The 25,732-nt window shown below is 41.5% G+C and overlaps 1 protein-coding gene across 3 annotated transcripts in view; it reads left to right on the top strand.

Annotated features, from left to right (window-relative positions):
* The first annotated feature begins 5,900 nt into the window (after positions 1-5,900).
* The window catches only part of ST8SIA1 (ST8 alpha-N-acetyl-neuraminide alpha-2,8-sialyltransferase 1), a 138,343-nt gene continuing 118,511 nt past the window's right edge, over positions 5,901-25,732 (top strand). The window contains exon 1 of one of the 3 annotated variants that reach the window (XM_030939020.1): positions 5,901-6,806. In XM_030939020.1, the coding sequence (XP_030794880.1) occupies positions 6,571-6,806 (236 nt within the window). In that variant the 5' untranslated portion in view covers positions 5,901-6,570. The remainder of the gene's footprint in view (positions 6,807-25,732) is intronic. The other 2 variants (XM_010361196.1, XM_030939021.1) reach the window with 2 other exon arrangements.

The raw sequence follows: 25,732 nt of genomic DNA, 5'->3' as shown, positions 1-25,732 counted from the left end.
TTTTCATTTCTCCTGTCTGGGCTTGTCTAAGTATTTCTCCTCAGAGAGAATCTGTGTCTTGTATCTTTTTGAGCTGTAATCCATTGATATTATATCAGAGCCATACTGGTGTGGTGATAAGGTGTAGGGGAGGAGAAATGTTCTATAATCTTATTATTACATTTTAGTGTTTAGTGGTCCTGTGTCCTTGGACAATGAACTTGGCAAGTGTTTCTTAGCTTTATTTTCCCAGCTTAGGAGAGACAAAAAGCCTAGAGGGGATTGGAGTGGAAGAAATGTCCTTCCCTGAGATGAGATAATGATATGGTAAGGTTTTCTGCCCCGGAGAGTAGGGCTTTGTTGTGGATAATCTTCTGGGTGTATTTCACCGTGGTTACTCTTCCCTACCCATGTAAGAACCGTAAGATGACCTTTCTCATTTTCTCTTCCTGAAAACCTGGTGATGAAACAGGAGAGTTCCCTTATTCTCCTCACAGGACATGCAACAGGGGTGTGGCTTGCTCCTTTGATGGCCCTGCTACTCAAACTCCTAGGGGGAGCATGCAGATGGGCAGGCGCAGAGGCTGTGGGGAGCACTTTTGAGCTGTGGCCCCATGGCAGCATCTAGGGATGGTTATCTGTGACTCCCGAAGCCCAAGTGGGCATGTGTTACAGTGTGCTTTTTCAGCTTTGCTGTCTGCAGACGGCTTGTGTTAATCAGCTCAATAGACCTTCTGCCTTACTGCAAGAGCAGAGAGCCAGTGTGACAGCTTTCTGTATCCTGAGCTCTTGCCCAGTATATCGGAAAAATCGGATCACATGTGGGCTGGAAGGATCAGTGCAAAGTTTTATTAAATGGTGGGGGTGGTTTTCATGGAGATGGATGGGGAGCTGGATGAGGGGGATGGAGTGGAAATGTGGTCTTCCCCAGGAGTTGGGCCGCCCAGCAGCCAGACTGTTCTCTAACTGCCCCTAGCCGAACTCCGCTTGGCATCCAGATGTCCCTCCCCTTCTCTCTTTCTCTGCCATGTTGTTCCGCCATCACTAGTCTGCCAGTCTGCTGGTGTCTGCTAGTGTGTTCCTCTGCTCTGCTCAACATTCAGCTGCTTGCGTCTGTGCCTGCTAAGGCCGTGGGTTTATATGAAAACAGGATAGGGGGCATGGTGGGCCAGAGTGGTCTTGGAAAATGCAACATTTGGGCACAAAAGCAGGAGTGCCTGTTCTCACTTAGGTCTGTGGGCACAGGCCTGAGGGTGGAGCCCTCTCCAGGGACACTGCCCTTCTTTACCCAATACTTCCTTGGCCCCCATCCTGTACCAGTGAGATTCTTGGAGGTAAAACTCATAAAAGTGTGGACGCCCACTTGACCATGATCTTCAGGAGTTCCTGATTGTGATCCCCAGGAGTTTCTCCCTTTCACTGTAGTCCACACTCAGCCTCCAGCAATTCCACTATGCCAATTCCAAATGACCGCTTAAGCTTTCCTACCAGTTTATGGCTTCAACATCTTTTGCTCCAGATAAACATACCTCAACTCTGGCTTCGGATTTGTCCATTTCTCCATTTGGAGGAGGGGGAATAGACTTGTAACTTTAGTTCTTTGATGAGCCCAAGTAAAGTTGATTTTCAGCTTTTTTGCTTTAAATAAACCCAATTACAACATAATTTCCAATCTTTTGAATGTATTTTTCTTTTTTAATCTTTCATGATTTTCTCTTTCTTATTTTGTAAAATTTCACTGTTACATACCTTTGGTGGGGGTTTAAAAAATTCATTATATTGAGTCCTTAAAGAACCCTTAAATTTTAGGGTTTCTTTTTAGTATGTCTTTGAAAATCTTCTCCTTTTCGTTTCTTGTTGTTTAGATATTTATTTTTTGTTTGAGTCTATAACTTATTATCTTGTTTACCCTCTTTTACATTTTTGGCCTGCTTTCTGGGATATGTCTTCAACTTTGTAATTCAACTTTTCTATGAATTCTGTTATGTATTTTGTAACCATATTTTCAGTTTCAAAGGACTTTATTTTTCGTCGTCTGAACATTCCTCTTGTTCTTGCTTCATTGGATTGTGTCTTAGCCCATGTGAGAATATTAATTATGGTTTTTATTGAAGATTTCTTATGTTTCCTGCATTAGCATTTTTTCTTAGGGTTGATTTCTGTGTGATTATTTGCTTGTTTTGTCTCTGCTTTCATGTTGGAGACTCTCTTCAAATGTCTAGGGATCCTTGACTCTCCCCTCATATTTAAGAAGGAGGCCTTAAAAAGAGGCCACGAAACTGTGTAGGCAGAGCTTATCCACTGATGGGTCTCACTAGAGGGTGTTAGACAGGGATTTGGCCATTTGATTGGAGATCTCTTGCACATATCAGAATCTGTAGGTCTTCTCTTTTGTGCTGGTCAATCTCTAGAAAGTTAACTTCCTGTTTTAAGCCAGGTTGAGGAATAAGATCTAGATGTTTCAACTGCTCCTTTTTAAAGATTTCCAACAAACCTCTTACTTCGTTTAATTCATTACCTCCATCTCCATAGGTCCTAGGTGCTTTTATTTCTGAGCCTTTCAAGAACCCTGTAGTACAAATTAGCTTGATTCTTGTTGGCTTCTCTCTATGCTCCCCTAGTTTTTGTGCACACACACACACACACACACACACACACACACACACACACACACACACTGTTACTTGAAGGCCCAGACCTTTCTCTCTCCTGATAAGACAGTTAACACTTGTTTAATTGCTTTCCTCCTTGTGAACTTTTTTGACATCCTTTGTCTGTTTTCGTATTTCTTCTTTTTCTCCTGTTCTTCTGAATCTTTTTTCTCTTTTAGTCCTTTACTGTTCTTTTAGTGAGGTCACAATAGGGAATGGAAATAAATAAATGCATTTATTCAGATAAACTATGTTTATAACCTTTCTCAATCTACAACCTTATGTACCTTGGTATTGTAATTGGTTGTGAAACAGGCATCATTTTATGCTTGTGACTGGCCATTCCAAGCCATTCTGACAAGAAGAACTTGAGCAGACTGAAGAATGGCCTTTTAAAATTTTTATTTCAAATCACTGACAATTCTGCTTAATCTGGACTCCTGCCTTTACGTTTTTCTACTCCACATTTATAGAGTTTTAAAAGTTTAGTCCCTGAGGAAATCCTGTTTGTGTCCGCTAAGCATACTTAGATGCAGAAGTATAAAAGAATACCTAAGCTACTTACTGTAAGTCATACAAACAAGATGGCTAAATATCAGTTAAAATATTTTATTTAAAACATTAAAACTTGAGCGTTCATACTTTTCCTTAAACAGTGATGCCTTGGGAATAGACTAAATAAGTTTGAGGATCTCACTGTAAAACCAAGCAACAATTATTTGTTGAAGTGCCTGAGTTGGTACCTAGAGGAATATGAAGAAAATGTGAAATATTGTTCTTTCCCTTCTCCTAGACACTTAGCCATGCTATGTGGAATCCTAATTTGATCAAAAGCACAGGCTTGTCATTTGATACATAAGACTAAATACCCTTCCTGCCTAGTTGGTGAGACATAGTTATATATGAAAAATGCTAGCAATACAACACAACCAACACAGCACAACACAACACAACTAAGTGTTTAATCATCTGTCAGAGCCAGCAAATACTATGAAATCAGAGCAGGAGGTCAAAGAGAATAGAAGCAGAAACCACAAATATTTATTGAGTTCCCATAAAGTCTGTGTTTTAGGTGGCCTGGGAATACATTATTGAATGAGAACTTTCTAGCTACTTGGCTTGGTCTTGAATAATGCACTGGATTTATACATGGGGAGAAACAAACAAACAAACACACATCCCATGCGTGGATCACAACACTGTGACAGAACTGAGACCTGTGTGTGATATGGTTTGACTCCATGTCCCCACCCAAATCTTATCTTGAATTGTTTTCCCAATAATTCCCCCATGTCCAGGGTGGGACCTGGTGGGAGGTGATTGGATCATGGGGGCTGTTTCCCCCAGGCTGTTCTCATGATAGTGAGTTCTCACGAGATCTGATGGTTTTATAAGTGTTTGACAGTTCATCCTATACACGCATTCTCTCTCTTGCCTACCACCATGTAAGACATGCCTGCTTTGCCTTCCACCATGATTGTAAGTTTCCTGAGGCCTCCCAAGCCATGTGTACAAATTATCCAGTCTCAATGGTCTTCTTTATAGTAATGGGAGAACAGACCAATGTAGTGTGACTTGGAAGGGTGAGAGCGATGACCTGATTAGATTTGGGGCTCATGTTAAGAAAAAGCAGGGAATAAGTTTGGATTGTTGGGTGGGCAAAAGCCCACCAGGGTAAGAGAATTCTTAGTTTGCAGAAGAAAGAAAAACAGCACATTGTGTTACACAGATCTTTTGATATAAAGCATGACTTTAATGCATTATTATGATATTAAATGGAGAAACATTTACATAGCCCTTTCATAACTGTAATATGCCTTAGTTTTGTTTGCCAGTTTATTTCTTTGTTATTTACTCTACAAATATCCCTTGAACTTGAGGAAGAAAAGAGAAATGGGAATGGTTTGTGTTTTACTTAAATTATAAGATCAGAGATGGCAGATGATTTATCCAAAGCCCAGGCAAGTAGGAAAAGCTCCTTCCTCCCTTCCCCTTTTCCAGAATAGAAGAGAGTTGACTGGTTAACTTTGCAGGACTTAAGATGATCTTCATTTTAAATAATCTGTATTAGCTTCCACTGTGGTAAGATGTGACTGGGATTTCAAGGTTTCCCCTGTCTATACTGATTTACCTAAGTAGGACAGAGATTTCTGGGGCACGCCTGCCGGTGGAGGGCATTAGGTCACTCAACTAACAGAGCACAGTATTGTTGAGAAAATGACACCAAAGTGGTCATCTGGGATGCTACTTCGATTTTGGTAAATAACTTTGCATCAACTTCTCAAGTTCTACCTCTCAGTGGAGAAGGATGCTAGAGAAAGCTACCAGGCACCATAGCCTAGTCGGCTGAACAAATGGAGTTATAACCTTAGATTTTGTTTTCGTGATGACTAAGCTGACCAGGTTTCTTCTTTGTCCTTGCACACTTTATGCTTGACGAGATGCTTAAGCAAATAGAATAGGCGACCGCTAGGAGGTACCCAAGCTATGCGTCGCCGCCGAGGAGAGCAGAAATGGCTAACAGCGACTCCCTCAGCTCGGTGGGTCCAGGCGGGTGGCGCTTTTCCAAGGTCGGGGTTGCGATAAGCTTATCGCTTATCACAAGCAAGAAGAGCAAGAAGAACGTCTAAAAACCAATGATCCTTTAATCCAAAAGGCCGCGCGCCTCCAAGGCAATGTGACATCTTGAGGTCTGGTGTTTGGGCACCAGCTGCCTGCACATCTGGATGCAGCAGTGCCTTTCCTTGCAGGGAGGAGGCGAGGCGGAGGACCCCGGAGTGCACGCACCTCCTCGTGCGCGCACTCGCTTGCGCCCGTGAACGTGTGTGTGTGTGTGTGTGTGTGTGTGTGTGTGTGTGTTTGTGTGTACGCGCGCGCGCACACGGGCCGCGGCTACGGGACCGGCTAATGGGGGTGGGGGCCCAGGAAGGAATAAATCTCCGCCAGCCTCCTCGCGCCTGGCTGCGGGTTAATATCCAACCAGTTAGAGAAAGACAAGGGTGACCGCAGCAGGGTGACAGCCCGGGCACACCGGCCGCGTGTCGAAGGGTCAGGATATTAGCCAGTCTCCGCCGCACTCAGGGACTGATATATTTCTACTGGCGGGGGCTGTTGTTTTTTATTGTCTGCCGTTATCTTCAGGGCACGAGTGAGGGGTGCGCGCTCTGGGCGAGTGTCGCTGCTCCGATCGGGTCGAAAGAGGCAATTTTGCGGGTGGGGGAGGGAGGGGGAGACCTTGATTTCCACCAATCCCCGGGCGTTTGTCTGCGAAGTCCAGGGCGCAGCGGAAGGCTGCGGCGCGCCGCTGAATTAACTGATGAGAGCGAGTTCTTTTCTTCTCCGGGAGGGGTGGAGAGCGAGGGTCCTGGCGGGTGAGGCGGAGGAGCCCGGGGCAGGATAGCGGTCCCGGGCCGCCGTGGAAATTTCCAAGGACTTGGCGCGGCGCAGGGAGCGCGTCTGGGGGGGTTGTCTGGCGGCGCAGCAGCGCGGGAGGCGGCGAAGGGCGCAGGAGCATCGCTTGGAAGGGGACAAGGGGACGCCACGGGCCAAATGTCTGGGAGAGAGCCAAGCCTTTTCCCGGACCCTCGCCGAGGGCGACCGTGATGCGGCAGAACCGGCCGGAGCGACTCGCCGCCACCGCTGTCTGTGCTCTCGGAGACCCCAGCGCCCGCCTTCTGCAGGGGAAGCGACCATGGCCATAGATCGTGACTTGCCCCCTAGCCACTTCCCCTAGAAAGAAATCCTTGGAAAAGTTGCATTTTAAAAAATCCTTGCGCTGACCTTTGGGGCCGACGGGGCAGAAGAAGCGTGCGTGCGTTTGCAAGCAAGAGAACGAAAGGTGTGTGTGCATGGGGGGCCGGCGGTGGGAGACCCTCCGCTGCCACTTCGCCTAGCTTTGTGCTGAGGCCCCGGCCCCCGCCCCTGGGACGCCGGGGCTGCGATGAGCCCCTGCGGGCGGGCCCGGCGACAAACGTCCAGAGGGGCCATGGCTGTACTGGCGTGGAAGTTCCCGCGGACCCGGCTGCCCATGGGAGCCAGTGCCCTCTGTGTCGTGGTCCTCTGTTGGCTCTACATCTTCCCTGTCTACCGGCTGCCCAACGAGAAGGAGATCGTGCAGGGGGTGCTGCAACAGGGCACGGCGTGGAGGAGGAACCAGACCGCGGCCAGAGCGTTCAGGTACTCCTGCCCTCACGGCTCATCCTCTCTAGCGTCCTTTCCTCCCCCAGTGCAGAGGACAGGGTCACCGGCGAGGACCGCCTTGCACCACCTCGCAGAGGCATCCCTTTCATCAGCTCTTCCATGTCCTTTCCCTCCATTTGTGCCATTCCCAACCTGGAGACTTTAGTTAGGGTCCCTTCTCCACCCCTGACCCCCAGAGATGTGCAGACACCTGCTTTGCGCAGGTAAAGACTCGACGCATTTCTTCAGAAAGCGGAGTTTTATTTAACAATTTACGGATAAACAGAGGGAAGGAGAACCCAGAATAACTTAGTCTCTTGCACTTAATGAGAATCTATCTCTTGGGCTCTGCAGACATTTGAAGCTGTAGGGAACAAGAAGCAGGTAAAAGGCATCTCCCCGAGGTGGGGTGCACAGTTGGTAACATAAATCCCCAACGTCGGAGTGATGGGCAGTGGAAACATGGACGGATCCCGCAGCTTTGCGCAGTGTGCCCACAGCAAATGCATAGTACAGACTGACGTCCTACTAAGAGACGATACTGTGCAATTTTGTGTTGAAATGTCAAACAACTTTCTAGTATTATTATCTCATCTTGTTGACCACATATTGATTCTTCAGAAGGATGAGTAACTTCCCCAAGGTCATTACTTTTGACCTGTGGGTGCTGGATTTTTCATCACTTAAAGCTCCAAAGCTCCCAGCTCTTTTTATTGGCTTAGACTGTGGATGCCTCTGGAAGATGGGAGATGTACTTTAAGTAGGCACCTGAAGTCAGAAAACAAACAAAATCCCCAAGCCAGGTTGGAAATCAGAACTCTGAGGATTACTCAGAGGTTGTAGATCCGCTTCCTTTCCGGGAATTTTAGATTGAATGTCTAAAAATAAGTTACGGCAGCAGGGGTTGTGTAGTTAGATTGGAGGGAAGGCAGAGCTGCTTCCCCTTCCTCTCCACCTCCACAGGCATGTTGAGGGAACATACGGGTGCTTCCACCACTGCGAGGTGCCCCTTTCACCTTTAGTCCCTGGGGCTGAAGATGCTGCCGTTGGCTTCTTCCTGTGATTGTAGTGGTCTGGGTGGTTGGAAATGCTCTCCTCTGCTCTGCAGAGGATCTTTCTAATCAGTGCAGGGGCAGGTGAGTTCTAATGTAAACATTTTTCACTACAGTTATTTACAAATATTCAGGAGCATCTATACATTTTTAAAAACTTTTTAAACATATGGTTTCCTTCTCCTTCTCAGGCCTCCTCCTGGAAAGAGGGTTAAAAAGATAACAGAGCCAACTTGTTTAGAGGAAGGCAACTGCATTCTCCTTGGAAGGGAGGACTTTCCTTCTGTCTTTTTAGAACTCTACCATCATTGAATTTAAAAATAACTCCACTCTTCCTAAAAGTATATAAGGGTTAATTTTTTCTTTCCTTCACAGTGTTGATTGTGGGACTCAAAAGCAGGCAAAGGCATCACATCCAGCAATTATTTTCCCTAAAGACAGAAAGCACTTTCATTTCAGGTGATCTAAGGAAATGAGTTAAGAACTTCCCATTGGTTTGCAATGAAAGAGTCCATTTTTTTAAATATAGGAGGAGGAATAATGAAGCCCTGTTAGAGGATAGATTTCTTGTTAGAGGACACAATCAAGTGGAAAATGCTTCATATTCTGAGAAACACAGGCTGATAGTTTCTGAGACACATTTGTTCCTTGCTTTCTGTAGCCTGGAGCAATCTTCAATGTGTTTGCATGTTATTTGGTCTGGTCTTTATGTGCAGGGAATTACTTATTAAAATCCATACACTATAAAAACGACCTAATCACATATCCCTCAAAGTTAGTGGCTGCAAAACCATGTAAAAGGCACCATTGCTTGTTGAAATAAGTTTGAGCTTCAGAGTAGAATTCTGAATTTGTACACTGAGTATGCTGTGACTAGATAAACAGCAGAGAATCTTTGGCAAGTTACTATATTTTTTGAGTTCTGGCTTTCTTGTTTATCTATATTGCAGAGTTGTTAGAAGGTTTAAATTTTTAATAAAAACTGATGCCAAGTATCTGGTACATTGTGTACCCAGAAAATGGTTGCTTTGTAATTGTTATAAATTATAATTTCTGGTATATGTTATAACATAAATAAGGAAATCTGGTCAGCCCATGAGAATTTGGAATGTTTCTCCTGCCAGATTTACAGGTAAACATAATTGGTCCTTACCCCCTTCCCAACCACGTACACTTATGCTAATGAACAGGGACAAGACACTTTGAAAGGTGGGAGAAGTTTCATAGCTTGAGTTAATTATTTTTTTTACATGCACATTTAATGTTCTTTAACATTTGGATTGTTAGTATATGGCAGTAGTGTTTATTTGTTAAATATTAGACCAGTCAGTCAGAAGCCATTATCGTGTTAAGGAGACACAACTTTGACAAACAAGCATCTGTTTATCTCCAGTCTGAAACATCTTCTGCATAAATAGGAATATATGCACACAAATGCACAAGGTGCATTTATATGTGGAGTTTTATGTGAATTTATTCACAAATCATGGAATGGTGTCATACATGTATAAAAATATATATGTGTATACATATGCAAATACAAACATTTGCAATCAGTCAATTGACCAATATTTTATGAGTGACTACCCTGCATCAGATACGTGTTAGGCCTTAGGGGATTGCAGTGAATAGAATGGATAGATTGCCTCCTCTAACAACTTGCCTCCTAGTAGAGGATGATTGACACACAATTAAATAAATACGATGACAATATACGGTTAAATTCTATGAAGAGAAAAGAGAGTGTTTCCCTATGTTTATAAACACCAAAATTTAAGATTTAATTTTGCCCTCTGTGCTTCCATTTACTTTTGTAATTTTCTTCTTCTTCTAGCTCAGTACTTGATATGTACTGAATTCTCGGAGGAGAACCTTGTCAAATTGCATAGGAGATGGCAGGAAGAAAGTAAGAAAGCTGTAAGAGTTTTGAACAGAACAGGAAGTTTTCCTAATGTTTATGTGGTGATAGAAAGATGAAGGAATCAATAGAACTTATTATAGAAACTTTCTTAATTCTTGTTGCTTTTGATTAAGTGATATTGTGGGAAATGCCAAACCAAAGTAGTGTTTGTTTCTTCCTCCAGATCCTCATCCATTTCATTTGCTCCTCAGAAATGAACCTGAACTCAGAATTCATGTGCAAGGCTTTATTCTTGGCATGTGACATGGTAACAATAATAGTAACAATTAAACTAGCAAGTTAGTAGGTGCTTATTATCTGCCTGACACTATGCTAGTATGTATTGTCTCATTTAATCCTCATAAGAATCTTGTATAAATGGATATATCATTATTCACTTTTATGAAAATGAACATACCCTGGTCTTCAAGGGAATTGCTATAATCCCATGGAAGAGACAGATAATGTATATAATTAACTAACTGGAAATAGGGCCATCAAAGAGAGGAAACATAGCAGAGTGAAAATGTTATGGATTTGGGAGCTGTCAGAACATGGTTGGAATTCTGGCTGTATCCCTTTCCAGTTATGCAATCATTGGTAAGTCCAACTCTCAGAGCTTTAGTTCCTTGATTTGTAAATTGGGGCTTGTAAGAATGTCTTACAAGTTTCTGGTGAAAACTACATGATAGCATATAGACAGCACCTGGAATGATGCTTGCCACATGTCTCTGTTTAATACGTGATTGTTGTAACAACAGAAACACCAGTGAGTGCTGGGGACGTTCCCACAACATGACATTTAATTCTACTGAAGGGAGGGAAATCGGGTTTCAGAGAGGAGGTGGTGTTTGGAGTAAGCCTCCAAGGATGGTAGGGTGGCATCGTGGTAAGAGGTGAGGATAGAAGTATATGCCAGGCAGAGAGAACAGCAAAATCAAGGCGGAGAGATTTGGAAGTGCCTGGTGTGTTTACTGTATGGGAAGTTATTAAGTCACCCATGGAGACCACCATAGGAAAGTGGGCTGGGTAGTAAGACGAAGCCGGGAATCTTTGAATGTATTTAAGGTGTGGCTCATTAGAAATGGACAAACATCAAGGATCTAATGGTACTGGCTGCATGTTAGCTGTCAGCAGAGATGGCACATCACTGTTACCAGTGGGTTTGGGAAATAGAATAGAGGTTAATACAGTGAAGTGGTTGTTTTGAAAATTCTGTCGACTCATTGGGTGGTAACCATTACTCTAAGCAGTCAAGTTCTTTCTTTTTCAAAATTCTGAACAAACGACTACTTTCAGCAGTTCCACCTTTATGCGGCCTCTTTTATTTCCCTATTTTTGAATCCAGGGATGTTAAAAGCTCAGAAATTTCCATAATTGTCCTGGTGGCAGGAGAAGGGCATTGGGAGTGGAGGGGATGAGCGTAGGTGCAGCCACCTGTATGGATAAAATGTAAGTTTGGTGTTTGTAAGTTGGAGATTTATGGAATTCACTTTGAAAAGGTAGTTTAGGAAAAAGAGGGTTTAATAAGTTTTGGTGCTCAAGAAAATATGCTACAGTTATGTTGCAAATTTACAAATGTGGAAAAAAATCTCATCAGCAATAATCGCAATAGCAAAAATCAATCACTAACATTTATTGGATACGTAAAATATACCAGGCCCAGTTCTTAGCACTTATATATGTTTTTTCCCCCAAAGCAACCTTATAAAGTAGGTTTGTGTATGTTCCTCGTTTTACAGATGAGGATATGGAGGTTTAGAGAGATACATGAACAAAATGATCGAGTTTGATTTCCAACCTGGAGCTATTTAATTCTAAACCTCATGCTTGTTCCCTGCTAATTTTGGATAAATGAAGCAATGCTATATACATCTCTCTCATGATTTGGCTCTGATTACTTCTCCAATGTCGTCTTTCATCAGTTTTTTCTTTTTATTCTTTGCTAATATTGGAATAATTATGGTTCCTGAAATAGGCCAGGCTGTATTGGGTTTGCGCGAGCCATCCCCTCCACCTGGAATGACTTGACTTTAAGGCCACATCTTCCTGCCTTTCACCTGGCCAGTTCCTTCTCATCTATTGACAGTATATTATAGTGGTTAAGAGCAAAGATTCTGAAGTCAGCTGTGTTCAAATCCTGATTCCATCACTTGCTGTGTTGTTGAGCAGATCAGCCTTCATTGCTCATTTCTCTATCTGTAAAATGAAGCTTCTTAAAGGATTGTTGTAAGAATTAGAATAGATAATGTGTTTAAAATGCTTAGAACTATGTCCAGCATATAATTAATGCTCAGACTTATTAGTTCTCCTCAAGGTGGCTTCCCCTACTCCTTCCTCCCTTCCCAGGCTGTGCTTAGAAGCTTCTCCTCTCTGTTGTCTTAATACCATGCACATATGCTTGTAATCCTTTCAATTATTCTAAATACCTACTACTCTGTGTCTAGCACTTTTACTATAGGATAGGAGATGCTGGGTCTGTAGCTGTGAACTGAACAACATTTTTGCTTTCTTGGAGTTTATAGGATAATGATGAGAGACAGAAAGTAAACAGAGAAATATACAAATGACTGGTAGCGACAGGTGCATTAATCATGATGTATTAAAAATATGAGTGCACTTGCCTGCCTTCCCTGCTAAATTTTAAGTTTCTCACAGACAGGAACTGTGCCTCATTCATAGTTGCATTCCCAGAGCCCAGCATGGTCCCTGGTATGCTACATTTTGCTTAGATATTATGTGAATGAATGTTTAGGAAGGTGTGGAACCAGATAGCCACCCGATCGGTCAACAGATATTTAATGAGACCTACTGTGTGTCCAGCACGCTGTTCGGCAGTGTAGCAGATCAGAGGAGTAAGCATCCTTTATATTCTCAAAGAGCTGTTACTCTAGAGCACAGGTTCTTAGTTTCAACCCTCCTGACGTTTTAGGCTGCATACTGCTTTGTTGTGGAGTGCCGTCCGGGCACATTGTAGAATGTTTAGCAGCATCCCTGGCCTCCGTCCACTAAATGAGACAACCAAATATGTCTCCAGAGTTGGCAAAATACCCCCTGAGGGGAAAAGTGCCCCTGACTGAGAACCACTGATTTGCAGGAACAAAATCTGCCCAATCGACAGGATTTAAGAAACCTTGAAAGTATGCGTAATTAAGAACTAAATTTGGAAACTACAGTATAAATGCTTTGACTGTTTAGAGAAAGGAGCTGTCTCTGTGGGCTCAAGTTGTTGGAGAAGGCCTCCTGGAAGAGGACTGAATGAACTGTACTTGATAGATAGGTCTTGGTTAGGGAAGGGTCAGGAGAGGGGAGGCGTTTTAGGATATTTATATAAGCAACCGTCTCTGTTGAAAGTATATATAAGAGCTGTTTAAGATTTTCATGAATGTTCCCCTTAATCCCTGGTGAGAGGGGTCCATGCTCTGTGCACTATAAGGGGCCACATCCTTCTTTTTCTCTGGTTTCACCCTTTCTCAATGAGGCAGGGTGTTAATGGGACCTTTCTAGACCCTGAAATTTCCTGCCCAAATGACCCAAGTCTACTTCCACAGCCTGCCTGCCTGCCTGCGTGGGGCATTTTCCCCAATCTTCTTCCTGAGAGTGGCTTGCCCCCTGGTGTGTACAATCCTAGGCCACACATCAGAGGGGGTAAGGGACGACTAAGGGACAGCTCTTTGAAGGAGACGTTGTGGAAGGAACTTTGATATGGGGCTGTGGAGCCGACATATGCACATGATATAGGCTTGCCCTGTGTCCCCAGGTTGCAGGACCAAACTTCCTGGAGTTTCAGGAGTCTAAATGTGAATCTGGCATTCCAGATTGTTTTGTAGGTTTATTTTTCCAGGGAGGAGAATAGAATATGTTTTATGGGTTTGTTGGTTTGATGATAACTTCTCAATATTAGATACAGTTGTACTTTTGTTCTCTGCCTTGCAAATGGAGGTGGTTGGAGAGTTTTGGTCTGTACTGCATAATCAATACTCAAGTGAAAAATTATAGTGGGATTTTTTGAAACTTGGGAGTCTATCAGTCTTCATTTGAGAGCAGAGTGTTTTAGGAAACTAGTTGGATCAATTGAATAATTATGTAAGTTAGTATAGAGTGTGGTCAGTTAGTCTTTTGACAAAGTTGTGAGTCATCTTGGAAATAATGATACTATGTATCATTAATGTAGTCTCTCATGATGGATTTGATAGACTTCTGGTAAAATAATCTACTTTAGCTTCTCATTCTGACCTGGCTCTATCAGGAGCTGTGTGGCCTTGGGCAAGTTACTAACTTCTCTGTACCTTTGTTGCATCATCTGAAAAATGAGTATAATGTGCTAATCTACTTCATAGGTTTGTGATGATAATTAAATCAGATAACAAATGTAGAATCCATAGCCATCCTCACCTGGCTGGGTGGGATGACAGGAAGCTTGTTCTCACCTGGAAAATGTCTGGACTTTGGAATCCCAGAGATCAGGATCCAGTCTTGGTTCTGTCATTTATCAACCTTGTGACATTGAAAAATTTACTCGGTCTTGCTGAGCCTTAGCTGCAGGTGGCAATAGTTACCTTGAGAGGATTAGTTGTTGGATAATTGCTAATTATTAGTCCATCATGAGGAGAAAATCCATGCCTTTGGACACATTCTGTGCCTATTAATTGCACTTTCTGTAAAAATATCTGACAATGAAATGTGACCTTGTGACACACCCTCTTTTTTCACGGAATTAGTGTTGAGGGTGCTGTACTATGGCCTGAAAAATTTTATGGAAGACAACAGAGTCCAGCAATCAATCAACTGATCTCAATCATTCATTCAACCACGTTTGCTGAATGTCTACCATGTACCACTTAGGTGCTGGCAATACAGTGATGAATACAAGAATGTGGTCCCGGATTTGATAAAATTTATAATCTAATTAACAGCAGTTCTTCCATATCTGTGGGTTTGTTTTCCGTGGTTTCAGTTGTCCATGGTTAATTTGGTCCAAAAATATTAAATGGAAATTCCAGAAATAATTCATAAGTCTTAAGTTGTGCTCTGTTTTGAGTAGTGTGATGAGATCTCGCTTTGTCCCACTGCATCTTGCCTGGGATGTGAATCTTTCCTTTGGTCAGCGTCTCCACACTGTTGACACTTGCTGCCCATGAATCATTTAATATCCATCTTGGTTGTGGGATCACCATGCTTGTGTTCAAGGAACACCTATTTTACTTTACCAATGGCCCCAAAATGCAAGAGTGATGATGCAGGTATATTGTTATAATTGTTCTATTTTATTATTGCTATTATTGTTAATCTCTTACTGTGCCTAATTTATAAATCAAATTTTATCCTAGGCATGTATGTATAGGAAAAATAGGAAAAAATGGTATACAGGGCTTGGTACCATCTGAAGTTTCAGACATCCACTGGGGATCTTGGAATGCATCCTCCACAGATAAGAGGAGATTCCTAGTTTCATTCCTTAAATCAGTAAGAAACTGAGTAACGTGGGGTTCCAAGTCTTACAGTTTGACTGTTTTGGATAATGATAATGAGCTTTGAAGGAATCGATTTTTTCCCCTTTCTGTTGAACTGTGTTCTAGCTATGGCATTGCATGAGAAGGAAGCAGCCAAGACCGTAAGAGCTGTGTCACTCTAATTAGGTACCAGGAGGAAGTGGAAATGAATTTAGAGTCACACATTCTCCATTTTTCAGATCTTAAACACAGAAGACACTACTAGAGATTTCCAGGTGACCACAATGAGAAAAGGGCCTTTTGTCCCACTATGTCTTGCCTGGGATGTGAAATCTTTAGTTTGTTTCCATTATTGATAAAATAAACATATATAGTGTATGATTTTATGTTCCCCATGTTCATTTAAACAATTCATAGTGTTATATTATTTGTCTGATTTTGGAAAGAATACATATTTACTATAGAAAATTTTTAAATGTAATGAAAAGAAGAAAAAGCCTGCTCAAATTCCCTCACTCAGAAGTACTCATTGTAAACAGTCTCTTTTATGTGTGTTTGTTTGTATGTGTGTATTTCTACATTGTATGTATTTTGTATATTTAATTTTATATCCTCTTTTATTCATTCAAAATTATACCTTTAGTATTTTCTCATATAATTAATTAATTTTTAATTTACAAACTTGTGAAAAAATAGCTTTATAAATTTTTATTTTGGAAAAGTAATTATTTATTTTCCAAGTATTACCATAAAAATACTTTTAAAAAGATTGTTTATGCTGTTGACAAATTTATGCTAGACTTCTTTTCTTGAATGATTTCTTCATGTGTATTTGTTGTATAGCTGTGCGTAGGAAATTAAAAAGCCTCTCTAAAGATCTGTACTTTCTCAAGGTTGATATTTAAAGGATAAAAGCAACACTATTTTCATTTGTAAAAGTAATTGACATTTAACAAACATCGCTAATATTTTGGTTTATATTCTTCTGGATCATTCAATGCCAATGTGTGTATAAATGAAACAAAAATATAATGACTTCGATGGTACATTGCAAATATTTTTCTAGTGGTAGTATATGCAGTCTACATTATCTCTTTTAATGACTCTAAGATTTTCTGTTGTTAGGATAGATACAAATTTATTTAACTAATCTACTGTCGTTGGATAGTTATGTTGCAATTTCTCACTTTTATGAATAATGATGTGGTGACCATCCTTTTGTGTATATCATAAACACTTACATGCTTATGAATTTCTAGAATTAATGTTTACACACTTTTTAGTTTGAAGTGCCAATTCTTTTTTTAAGATCTTTTTAAAATTTTTGTTCCTTGAGTTTATTCACTGCAAGCATTTATGCTACTACAAGCATTTCTTCCATGCCATTAAACATTAGCCCAGACATACATTTCAAAGTTTGCATAATTTTCTGTCATATGAATATCATTAAATGTATTTAACCAATGATCTTTGTTGGAAATTTAGTTTATTTACTATGTTATGATCATGAATAACACTGTCATTTGATGACTTTAAGTTGGCTTAATTCTATGTTGGTATTTTTCTTTCTTTTTTTTTCAACTTTTAGTTAGTTCAGGGGTACATGTGCGGGATATGCAGGTTTGTTTCATAGGAAAACATGTGCCATAGTGGTTTACTCCACATATCATCCCATTACCCAGGTATTAAGCCCAGCATTCATTAGCTGTTCTTCCTGATGCTCTTCCTTCCCTCACCCCACCCCTGACAGGTGTGTTGTTGTTCCTGCCCATGTGTCCATGTGTTCTTATCGATCAGCTCTCACTTATAAGTGAGAACATGCGGTGTTTGGTTTTCTGTTCCTGGGTTAGTTTGCTGAGAATAATGGCTTCCAACTTCATCCATGTCCCTATGAAGGATATGATCTCATTCCTTTTTATGGCTGCATAGTATTCCGTGGTGTATATGTACCACATTTTCTTTATCCAGTCTATCATTGATGGGCTTTTGGGTTGATTCCGTGTCTTTGCTATTGTGAATAGTGCTGCAGTGAACATATGTGTGCATGTATCTTTATAATAAAATGATTTATATTTCTTTGGGTTTATACCCAGTAATGGGATTACTGGGTCAAGTGGTATTTCTGCCTCTAGGTCTTTGAGGAATTGTCACACTGTCTTCCACAATGGTTGAACTAATTTACACTCCCACCATCGGTGAACACCAATTCTTATATCTGGCATCTCTGGTTGTTCATAGAAAATCTCTGGCTTTGGCTAAGTGCAGATTTGGGGTTTTCCCTCTTTCAGTGTGCATAGTGATTGCATAAATAGCAAACATCCTGTGATTGTTAAATTAAATGATAAAATTTCCCTTAGGTGGATTTACAATAGGTCAGGCAACGAAAAAAGGTCCCCATACAACTGGATATGTACAGTGGCAGGTAAACCCTTCATTCGGGATTGCAGAGACCCAGCTATGAGGAATTTATGTAGCGCAGTGGTATATGTGCTTTTATTTTTCATGGTTATCCTCTCCATTACAGTACAGTTGATAATTAGCATGGTGTTTTATCTCCATTTAAAAAGCAATATATTTCTTTCTTCTAAGACTTAAGCAATTAAATAAAACTGCGATTTAAAAAGGACAATGAACTTTTACTTCATGATAAGGCAGAGATTTCAAGGTAAAAGAAAAGTGTCCTAGATAAAATGGAAATATTATGTTTAACAACTCTAATTTTAAGAGTCATTTTCCTATTTACTAAAATAAAACGTCCTCAGCTTGAATCTGGAGCAGATCATACCCACCTGGTGAAGGGTGGAGGTGTCGTAAAAAGGCACAAAAATTCCATGATGATATTTTGTTGGGTCAGTATTTTGGAGGTCATGTGTTGGTGATTACGACGACATTGCCAGATATCATCTGTATTGTGTCCTTCTGCTCCCTTGCACCTGTGTGAAATGGTTCTACATACTGTTGCTTTGGTGCTTTGGGGCTAGAAATGAAGTCTTGTTGATATTTGTCTGTCTCAAGTCCCTGGTCACAGCCTTGCTAAATGTCTAATGAGTAGTGGATGAATAAAAACATCAGATTGTCTGAAAGACTGGTAGACAGCTGTCTGAATACCTTTTAGGGGCAGTTTCATTTAATGTCTATTATTAAGACTCTAGGCTGTAAATATTCACTACTAATTCATTTATTCACTCCTTCATTCCTTTATTCAACAAATATGTATTCGATGCCTTCTATGTGCCATGCACAGTGCTAGGTACTGAGAACAGAGTGATAAACCAAGAGGATGCAGGCCTTCCCCCATACAGCAAACAAGCACGCGGCACACATTGGGAAAGAAGCAGCAACATTCTCCAGTCTCTCCCCTTCTTTTTATGGAAGGAAAAACAAACACAGGTTTGCTTTAGCTTTTCAGAACTTAGCTGTGTCTGTCTGTGTTTGATTCAGTCCAGAAAGGGCCCAAATCGCCACTCTGCTCCATTCAGTGCGGTGCCTGAATCATGATTGCGATGGCAGAGGTTTCCATCTAGTTCGGTGGTATGATATCTTTGGACTCTTGCTAACCTATGCAACATGTGAAATGCTGGAGAGGAAAAGCACTTTAAAACCTTGCTGAAAGATACATGAGTCCATGGGGGAACACAAAGCTCAATTACTGGTAGAATCAAAGAGACAGAGGCAGGCTGGCTTGGATGGGCATTGCTCACTTTGTAAGCAGCTGTTCTCAACTCAACCTGCCACCCTGCAATAGCCAAGAAGAGGAAGTGGAGGGGCCGGCAGAAAGACTCTCTGGTGAGCTGAGTCAGTAGGCAGTGAGCTGAGTCTCAATTTGGGGTAAAAACACAGTCACTTCATTGTTTCCTAATAACTGCTCCAACTATGGCATATCAAATCTACCCCCTGACCCCCACCCCACACCCCAATTAGCTGGCTCTAATGGTTCTCTGAACAACTTGGCCAGGTTTTACTGATTTTTTATCCACTTTGATTCTTGGGACAGTCTCACTCTGGTATTTAGCTCAGTTTTGTTTATTTTAACGCACAATGAATATTCTGGCGTCTACCACCTCCACCTGCTCAGGCTCTAGAACCTCTACGTGGTTACGGTGGAAGGCAAGAAGAGCATTCTCTGAGGTGGAGCCCACTCCACCCTCCTCTAGGGGCTGCTTCTTCAATTTGGGCAGGGAGGAGGGGAATATTCATAGTCCCTTTCTCTGTGGGGGGTGGCTGCTTCCACGTGAACCCTGCCTGGCTGCCCAGCCTTTTAATGACAAAGTGTTCTGGTTCTTTCCCCTGGCGGGCAGCCTTCTTAGGTGTGGTCCTGATAAACACTCATCCACAGGGAGATCCCCATCCTTGCCACGCCAAAGGGATCTTTCTTGCCCACTCCTCTCAGCCTCACCATCTGGCTTTCCATTTCCCTTTCCGCTTTCTCCATGGCTCAGGGACAGCCCTAGAAAAGACTCAGGAGTGCAGTGCCTGGTGTGTCTGGTGTCTGGTTGGTTTTGCTGACGTACCTTCGTTCGTTTTCTTTTTCTTTCTTTCTTTCTTTCTTTCTTTCTTTCTTTCTTTCTTTCTTTCTTTCTTTCTTTCTTTCTTTCTTTCTTTCTTTCTCTCTCTCTCTCTCTTTCTTTCTCTTTCTCTCTCTTCTTTTCTTTTCTTTTGTTTCTTTTTGGGTCTTTCTCTGCACCCAGGCTGGAGTGCAGTGGTGCAATCATAGCTCACTGTAGCCCTGCAGGGCTCAAGCAATCCTCCTGCCTCAGCCTCCCAAGTACCTGGGACTGTAGGTCTGGCAAATTTTTAATTTTTATCTTTGTAGAGAAGGGATCTCCCTATGTTGCCTGGGCTGGTCTCGAATTCCTGGGCTCAAGCTGTCCTCCGGCCTCGGCCTCACAAAGTGCTGGGATTACAGGCATGAGCCACTGCACTTGGCCCCACTTCTTTACAGGTGATTTGTTTGGAGTTTCCTCTATCCCTCTTCTGTGTTGGCAGGGAGGGAAAGCCCTTGTCTCCCCTCTCCATGGGGGTGGAAAGGCTGTGGCCTCACCGCAAAAGTATGCTCTCAAGGCAGCTCCTTCCCCAGTAGAAATCAGCAGGGTCGTACCAGGACTGGTCCTCTTAGAAAACCTGTGGAGTGTTAAACATAAAAGATGGGGTACTTAGCCTATTTTGGCCTCAGGGTGGGGCCTTGACTGTCATTTCCAGATAACAGGCAAAAATCCTCACACTTTGTTATACTTATCCCCTGGATAAGTCTTTGAACCTTCGTGAAGCTTAGTTATTGTACACTGACTAAGTTCCTTTTCTTTCTTTAAATAGATGCATTGTAGATGTACATAGCTTTGGGGTACATGTGGTAATTTAATACATTCATATAATTTGTAAAGATCCAATCTGTTGTATACTGTTTCTTAAAGGATCTCTGCAGGTCTGTGTGGTATGGAAAGGCTCAACTGAGTCCATTCTGTTTCATCTTGAGCAAGAAATCAAGGTTTCCCATTACAAATGAGATGCCCAAGCCCCTCATCTCCTCTTTAGGGAGCTTACTCATGAATGTCTTGAACTGTCTCTTCACCATTTAGAATCACTCTTGACTGCCTTTTTAAAAAATTTCCTTTTCTTCTTGCTTAGGAAGCTCATGGTCAGATCAACACACCTTCTAGCTAAGCTAGGAGTCTTCCAAATGGGGAATGATGAATGATGCCTCTTTGGCCAGGTACACCCCAACCTTGATTCTCTTGGGGCCTCCCTCTTCTTCAGGGGAGGGAAGAATCCCCATTCTCAACAGGTTCTTCTTGCTCCCAATTTTCCCCCAAACGCCAAGGTGAGAGGCAATTATAGTAGTGGTGCTGGATTGCCAATCAGACTCTTCCTCCAGCCCTGCTGATGTACATATGTCCAGGGGCTCTCCCAACTCATGCAGGATACTCAGCACCTGCGTCTCCAGCCCTGGACTTCAACCATAATTCCAGCGTAAAATCCCACTGAGCATTCTGTTACAAAAGGAAAGAACCAATAAAGAAGCCAGAAGATTGCTCCTTGTGTATCAGATGTCAAGGTTTATAACTTATAAGTAGTCCAAAAAATTCTCTTTGGACTTTTAAAATAGAGATGCAATATGGAAAATTAAGTTCAGATTTAATGAACATTTATTGAGTAACAACTGTGTGCAAGCACTGTGCTAGATGCTTTAAGGCAGATTTTATCAGTCGATTTAACCCTAGATCAGCTCCATTTTTTAGACAATAATGATGATATTTTCGGTAATAGAGTTGCTATTTATTTATTTTGTGTCTGCCATATGCCAGGCACTATTTTCAGCACCCTACACAGCGTTATCATTTAACACTTGCAAATGCAAAATGAAGAAGATATTATTATACTTATTTTACAAGAAACAGGCTGTGAACAATTATTTACCTAAGGGCAGTTAGACAGTCAGTGGTGCGCAGAGCTAGCATTTAATGAATACTTACTATGCGTCAAGTCCTCTTTTAAGGATGTTTGTGGTTGTTAAGATCATCCTTTTCTTGATGGAGAAACTGAGCCACAAAGAGCTTAAGGACCTTGGTTAGGGTTACATAGTTAGAAAATGGTCTGTCTGGCTCTAGGACTTGCAAACTTCCTTACTGTGCTGAACCTTTGCAGTAAGATCCACATTCACATTCAGGGGTTCAAGTCAAAGCCTGATAGCTCCTTATATTGCAGTGTCTTCCTGCAAGGGAATGAATCGCAAATGATAAAACTTCATTCCATATAGGTGAATTAACACCTTATTCTATTTTGCTATTGTTAAAATCAAAGGCTGTTTATATCACCCATTCCTCAAGAGCCCTACAAATAAAGCAGTGAGGAAGGAGGATGTCTCTTTTTTTCCTCTCTCTGCCTAACATCTCTGATTCATCCCAGTGGCTTAGCTTGGGAAGGAGGTGGGGAAAAGAGGGGGAAGGAGGATGTGTCTTTTTTTCCCCTTTCTGCCTAACATCTCTGATTCATCCTAGTGGCTTAGCTTTAGGATTGTTTGCTCTCTTAACTATCTAGCTCTCACAGCCCACTTGGTGAATTCCCCCTTTTATCTGTAAGGTGGAAGCCTAGAAAAGATGCCAGCCATACTATAGTCAGGGAAACTATGGCCTGTACAACTGAGAAACAGGAGTGGGGCAATGAATCTTGTGGAGACTTCTTCTGCGCACCCAAAAAGGGCAGTGATTCTTTCATTTCTCTCCATTGCTCAAATCTCCATGGACTTTCCTTTTGGCTACACTCACTGTCTCTGAAGTGGAATCTATGTGATAATGTTTTGAGTTATTCAGAGAGAGAATCCAATGTGTATTTTTTAATTAAAGTGATGCACTTGTATTATGCAAGTGTATTAATCAAACATAAAAGTCTTATCAGTCTTATTTCCTAGAGATAAACAATGTGAATATTTTGATGTCTGTTCTTCCAGATGTTTTCCTATTTAGAGTATAATTCATTATTTAAACTGGGATACCTGAGATAAAATGCTATAATTATGCCAGGACAACAGGCACGAACTAAGACTATTTTCAACAAACTGAGGTATATAATCTCCTTACTGTGCATGAATTTTTACAGCTATATCTACAGAAATATCTAGATACACTCAACATGTGTTATATGTGGTGATGCACAACCTCTAAGATGGCTCCCAGTGATCTCCACTCCTGATATTCATGCCCTTGTGTCATCCTCTGCTTCCGAGTGGAGGCTGCATTTAGTGACTCACTACTAGAATAGGATAGGATACTATGGAAGAGATGGCATGGCACTTCAGAGATTAGGTTATGAAAAGACCATGGCTTCCATGTTGAGTGCCCTTGTTCTCTCCCTATTGGATCACTCGCTCTGGGGGAAGCCAGCTGCCATGCTATGAGGCCCCTCAGGCAGTCTGTGGAGAGACCCTTGTGGCAGAAAATTGTGGTTCTGGTTGTTAGCTAGTGAGGAACTGAGGCCACCGACAACCACGTAAGTGAACTAGGAAGCAGGTCCTTTAGCTTCTGATGACTGCAACCCCAGCAGACAGCTTGACTGCAACTTCATGAGAGACCTTAAGAGCTAGAGCCCTTCAGCTGAGATACTCCTGGCCCTCATAAACTGTGAGAAAGTAAGTCTTGGCTGTTTTAAGCTGCTACGTTTGTGGTAATTTGTTATATCATAACAGATAACTCATCCACATTTATTAAATAAAAAATCAAATCACATAATAAATTGTTTTTAACAATATCCTCCTTTCCACCCACAACGTCTATCAGTAAATACCCCACTTAGTATGTGTAGTACAAAGCAATGCTATTTTATTTTTTAAAATAGAGAAAATGTAAAATTATTTTAGGGTTGACCATAATGTTTCTCCTTTCCTTTTCTTTAAATTAAAAAAATGCCTTAAAAATCCTTGGAAATACGTTTTGTGCTCCTGCAATTATCGCCACAGGGTAGCTTCTTCTTTTTTTTTTTTTTTTTTTTTTTTTTTTTTTTTTTTTTTTTTTTTTTTTTTTTTTGAGACGGAGTCTGGCTCTGTCTCCCAGGCTGGAGTGCAGTGGCTGGATCTCAGCTCACTGCAAGCTCCGCCTCCGGGGTTCACGCCATTCTCCTGCCTCAGCCTCCTGTGTAGCTGGGCTACAGGCGCCCGCCACCTCTCCCGGCTAGTTTTTTGTATTTTTTTAGTAGAGATGGGGTTTCACCGTGTTAGCCAGGATGGTCTCGATCTCCTGACCTCGTGATCCGCCCGTCTCGGCCTCCCAAAGTGCTGGGATTACAGGCTTGAGCCACTGCGCCCGGCCCCCAGGGTAGCTTCTTAAAGGAAAGATTTCCGGGTCGTGAGACAGCACATTTAGATTTACACTGATATTTATGAATTATGTTCCAATTGAAGTCATCTGTTTTGTGGCCAAGAGTGTATGAGAAAGCCCGTTTGTTTTTCCAATACGGAATATTATCAACTTTAAACAATTTTGCCAATATATAGGTGAAAAAGTATAATTGTGTTGATGAATGAGACTGAGCTCTCTTTTACCTATGCATTATTATCTCTGTGGATTTTGTCTTCTGTGAGGGACACATTCATGTCTCTTAGACACTTACTTCTTGGGTGGCTCATCTTTTCTTTTTTGATACTAAGTGTTCTTTATTTGTTAAGGGACTGTAGCAGATGTTTTTGTCACATCTGTTGCAAATATTTTTCTCAGTTTGTCTTATGACTGCTTACGTTTATGTTTGAATTTTTTTTTTTTTTTTTGAGACGGAGTCTCGCTCTGTCGCCCAGGCTGGAGTGCAGTGGCCGGATCTCAGCTCACTGCAAGCTCCGCCTCCTGGGTTTCCGCCATTCTCCTGCCTCAGCCTCCCGAGTAGCTGGGACTACAGGCGTCCGCCACCTCGCCCGGCTAGTTTTTTTTTTTTTTTTTTTTGTATTTTTTTAGTAGAGACGGGGTTTCACCGTGTTAGCCAGGATGGTCTCGATCTCCTGACCTCGTGATCCGCCCGTCTCGGCCTCCCAAAATGCTGGGATTACAGGCTTGAGCCACCGTGCCCGGCCTATGTTTGAATTTTTTTTCCATAACGACTTTAAAAATTATCAGGCAATCAACCTCATCAGTTTTTTCTTTTATAGCTTTTGAGCCTTCATGTCATGAATCATGCAGCCCAAAACATTTTCATCTCGTATTTTTTTGATTTAACTTTTTGCATCTAAATTTGAGATCTATCTGTGATTTGTTTTAGTATAGTGAGGTAGAAATCCAATTTTTTTCCACCAGATGTTCTAGCATCATTACTGAAACAAAAACAAAAACAAAAATTCACCTCTCCCCACTAATTTGTAATGCCAAGTTCATCCATTCTAGATAATCTGATATGTGTGGGTCTATTTCAGAAGTCCCACTTTTCTTCCATAGTTGTGTCTCACTAGTTCTTTTCTAAAGTCATAACATAGCTTTATAGTACATTTTAATATATGCTGGGCCAATCACTGTTTCATTGTCAGAATTTTCTTTGATATTGTGTCATATTTTTCTCTCAGATACAATTAAGATTGTTTTACAAGTTCAAATGATTCCTGTTGAGATTTTTTATTTGAATTTCACTCATTTATAAATGATTATTAAGAACTGAAACTTCTTGTTTACGAATATTTACTTGTATATTTAATTCTTATTTTATTTTCCTAAACAGAGTATGTAGTTTTTTAAAAATTCTATCTTTTTAAAATATTTAATTTTATTTTATTTTAAGTTCTGGGCTACATGTGCAGGATATGCAGGTTTGTTACATAGGCAAAAGTGTGCCATAGTGGTTTGCCGTACCTATGAACCCATCACCTAGGGTTGAAGCCCCACAGACATTAGCTGTTTATCCTGGTGGACTTTTGACTCCAAGAACAATTACTTCACCACACAGCATTGCGTCTCTGTGAGGGAATTATTATTATTATTATTTTTACATTAAGGGGTTTGTGAATGTATGTATTTGCTTGCCTTAACTACTCTTATCTCTTCTGGATTGTTC

Source organism: Rhinopithecus roxellana, chromosome 10, assembly GCF_007565055.1.
Source record: "Rhinopithecus roxellana isolate Shanxi Qingling chromosome 10, ASM756505v1, whole genome shotgun sequence".
NCBI lineage: Eukaryota > Metazoa > Chordata > Mammalia > Primates > Cercopithecidae > Rhinopithecus > Rhinopithecus roxellana.
This window is presented reverse-complemented; position numbering and strand designations above follow the sequence as displayed.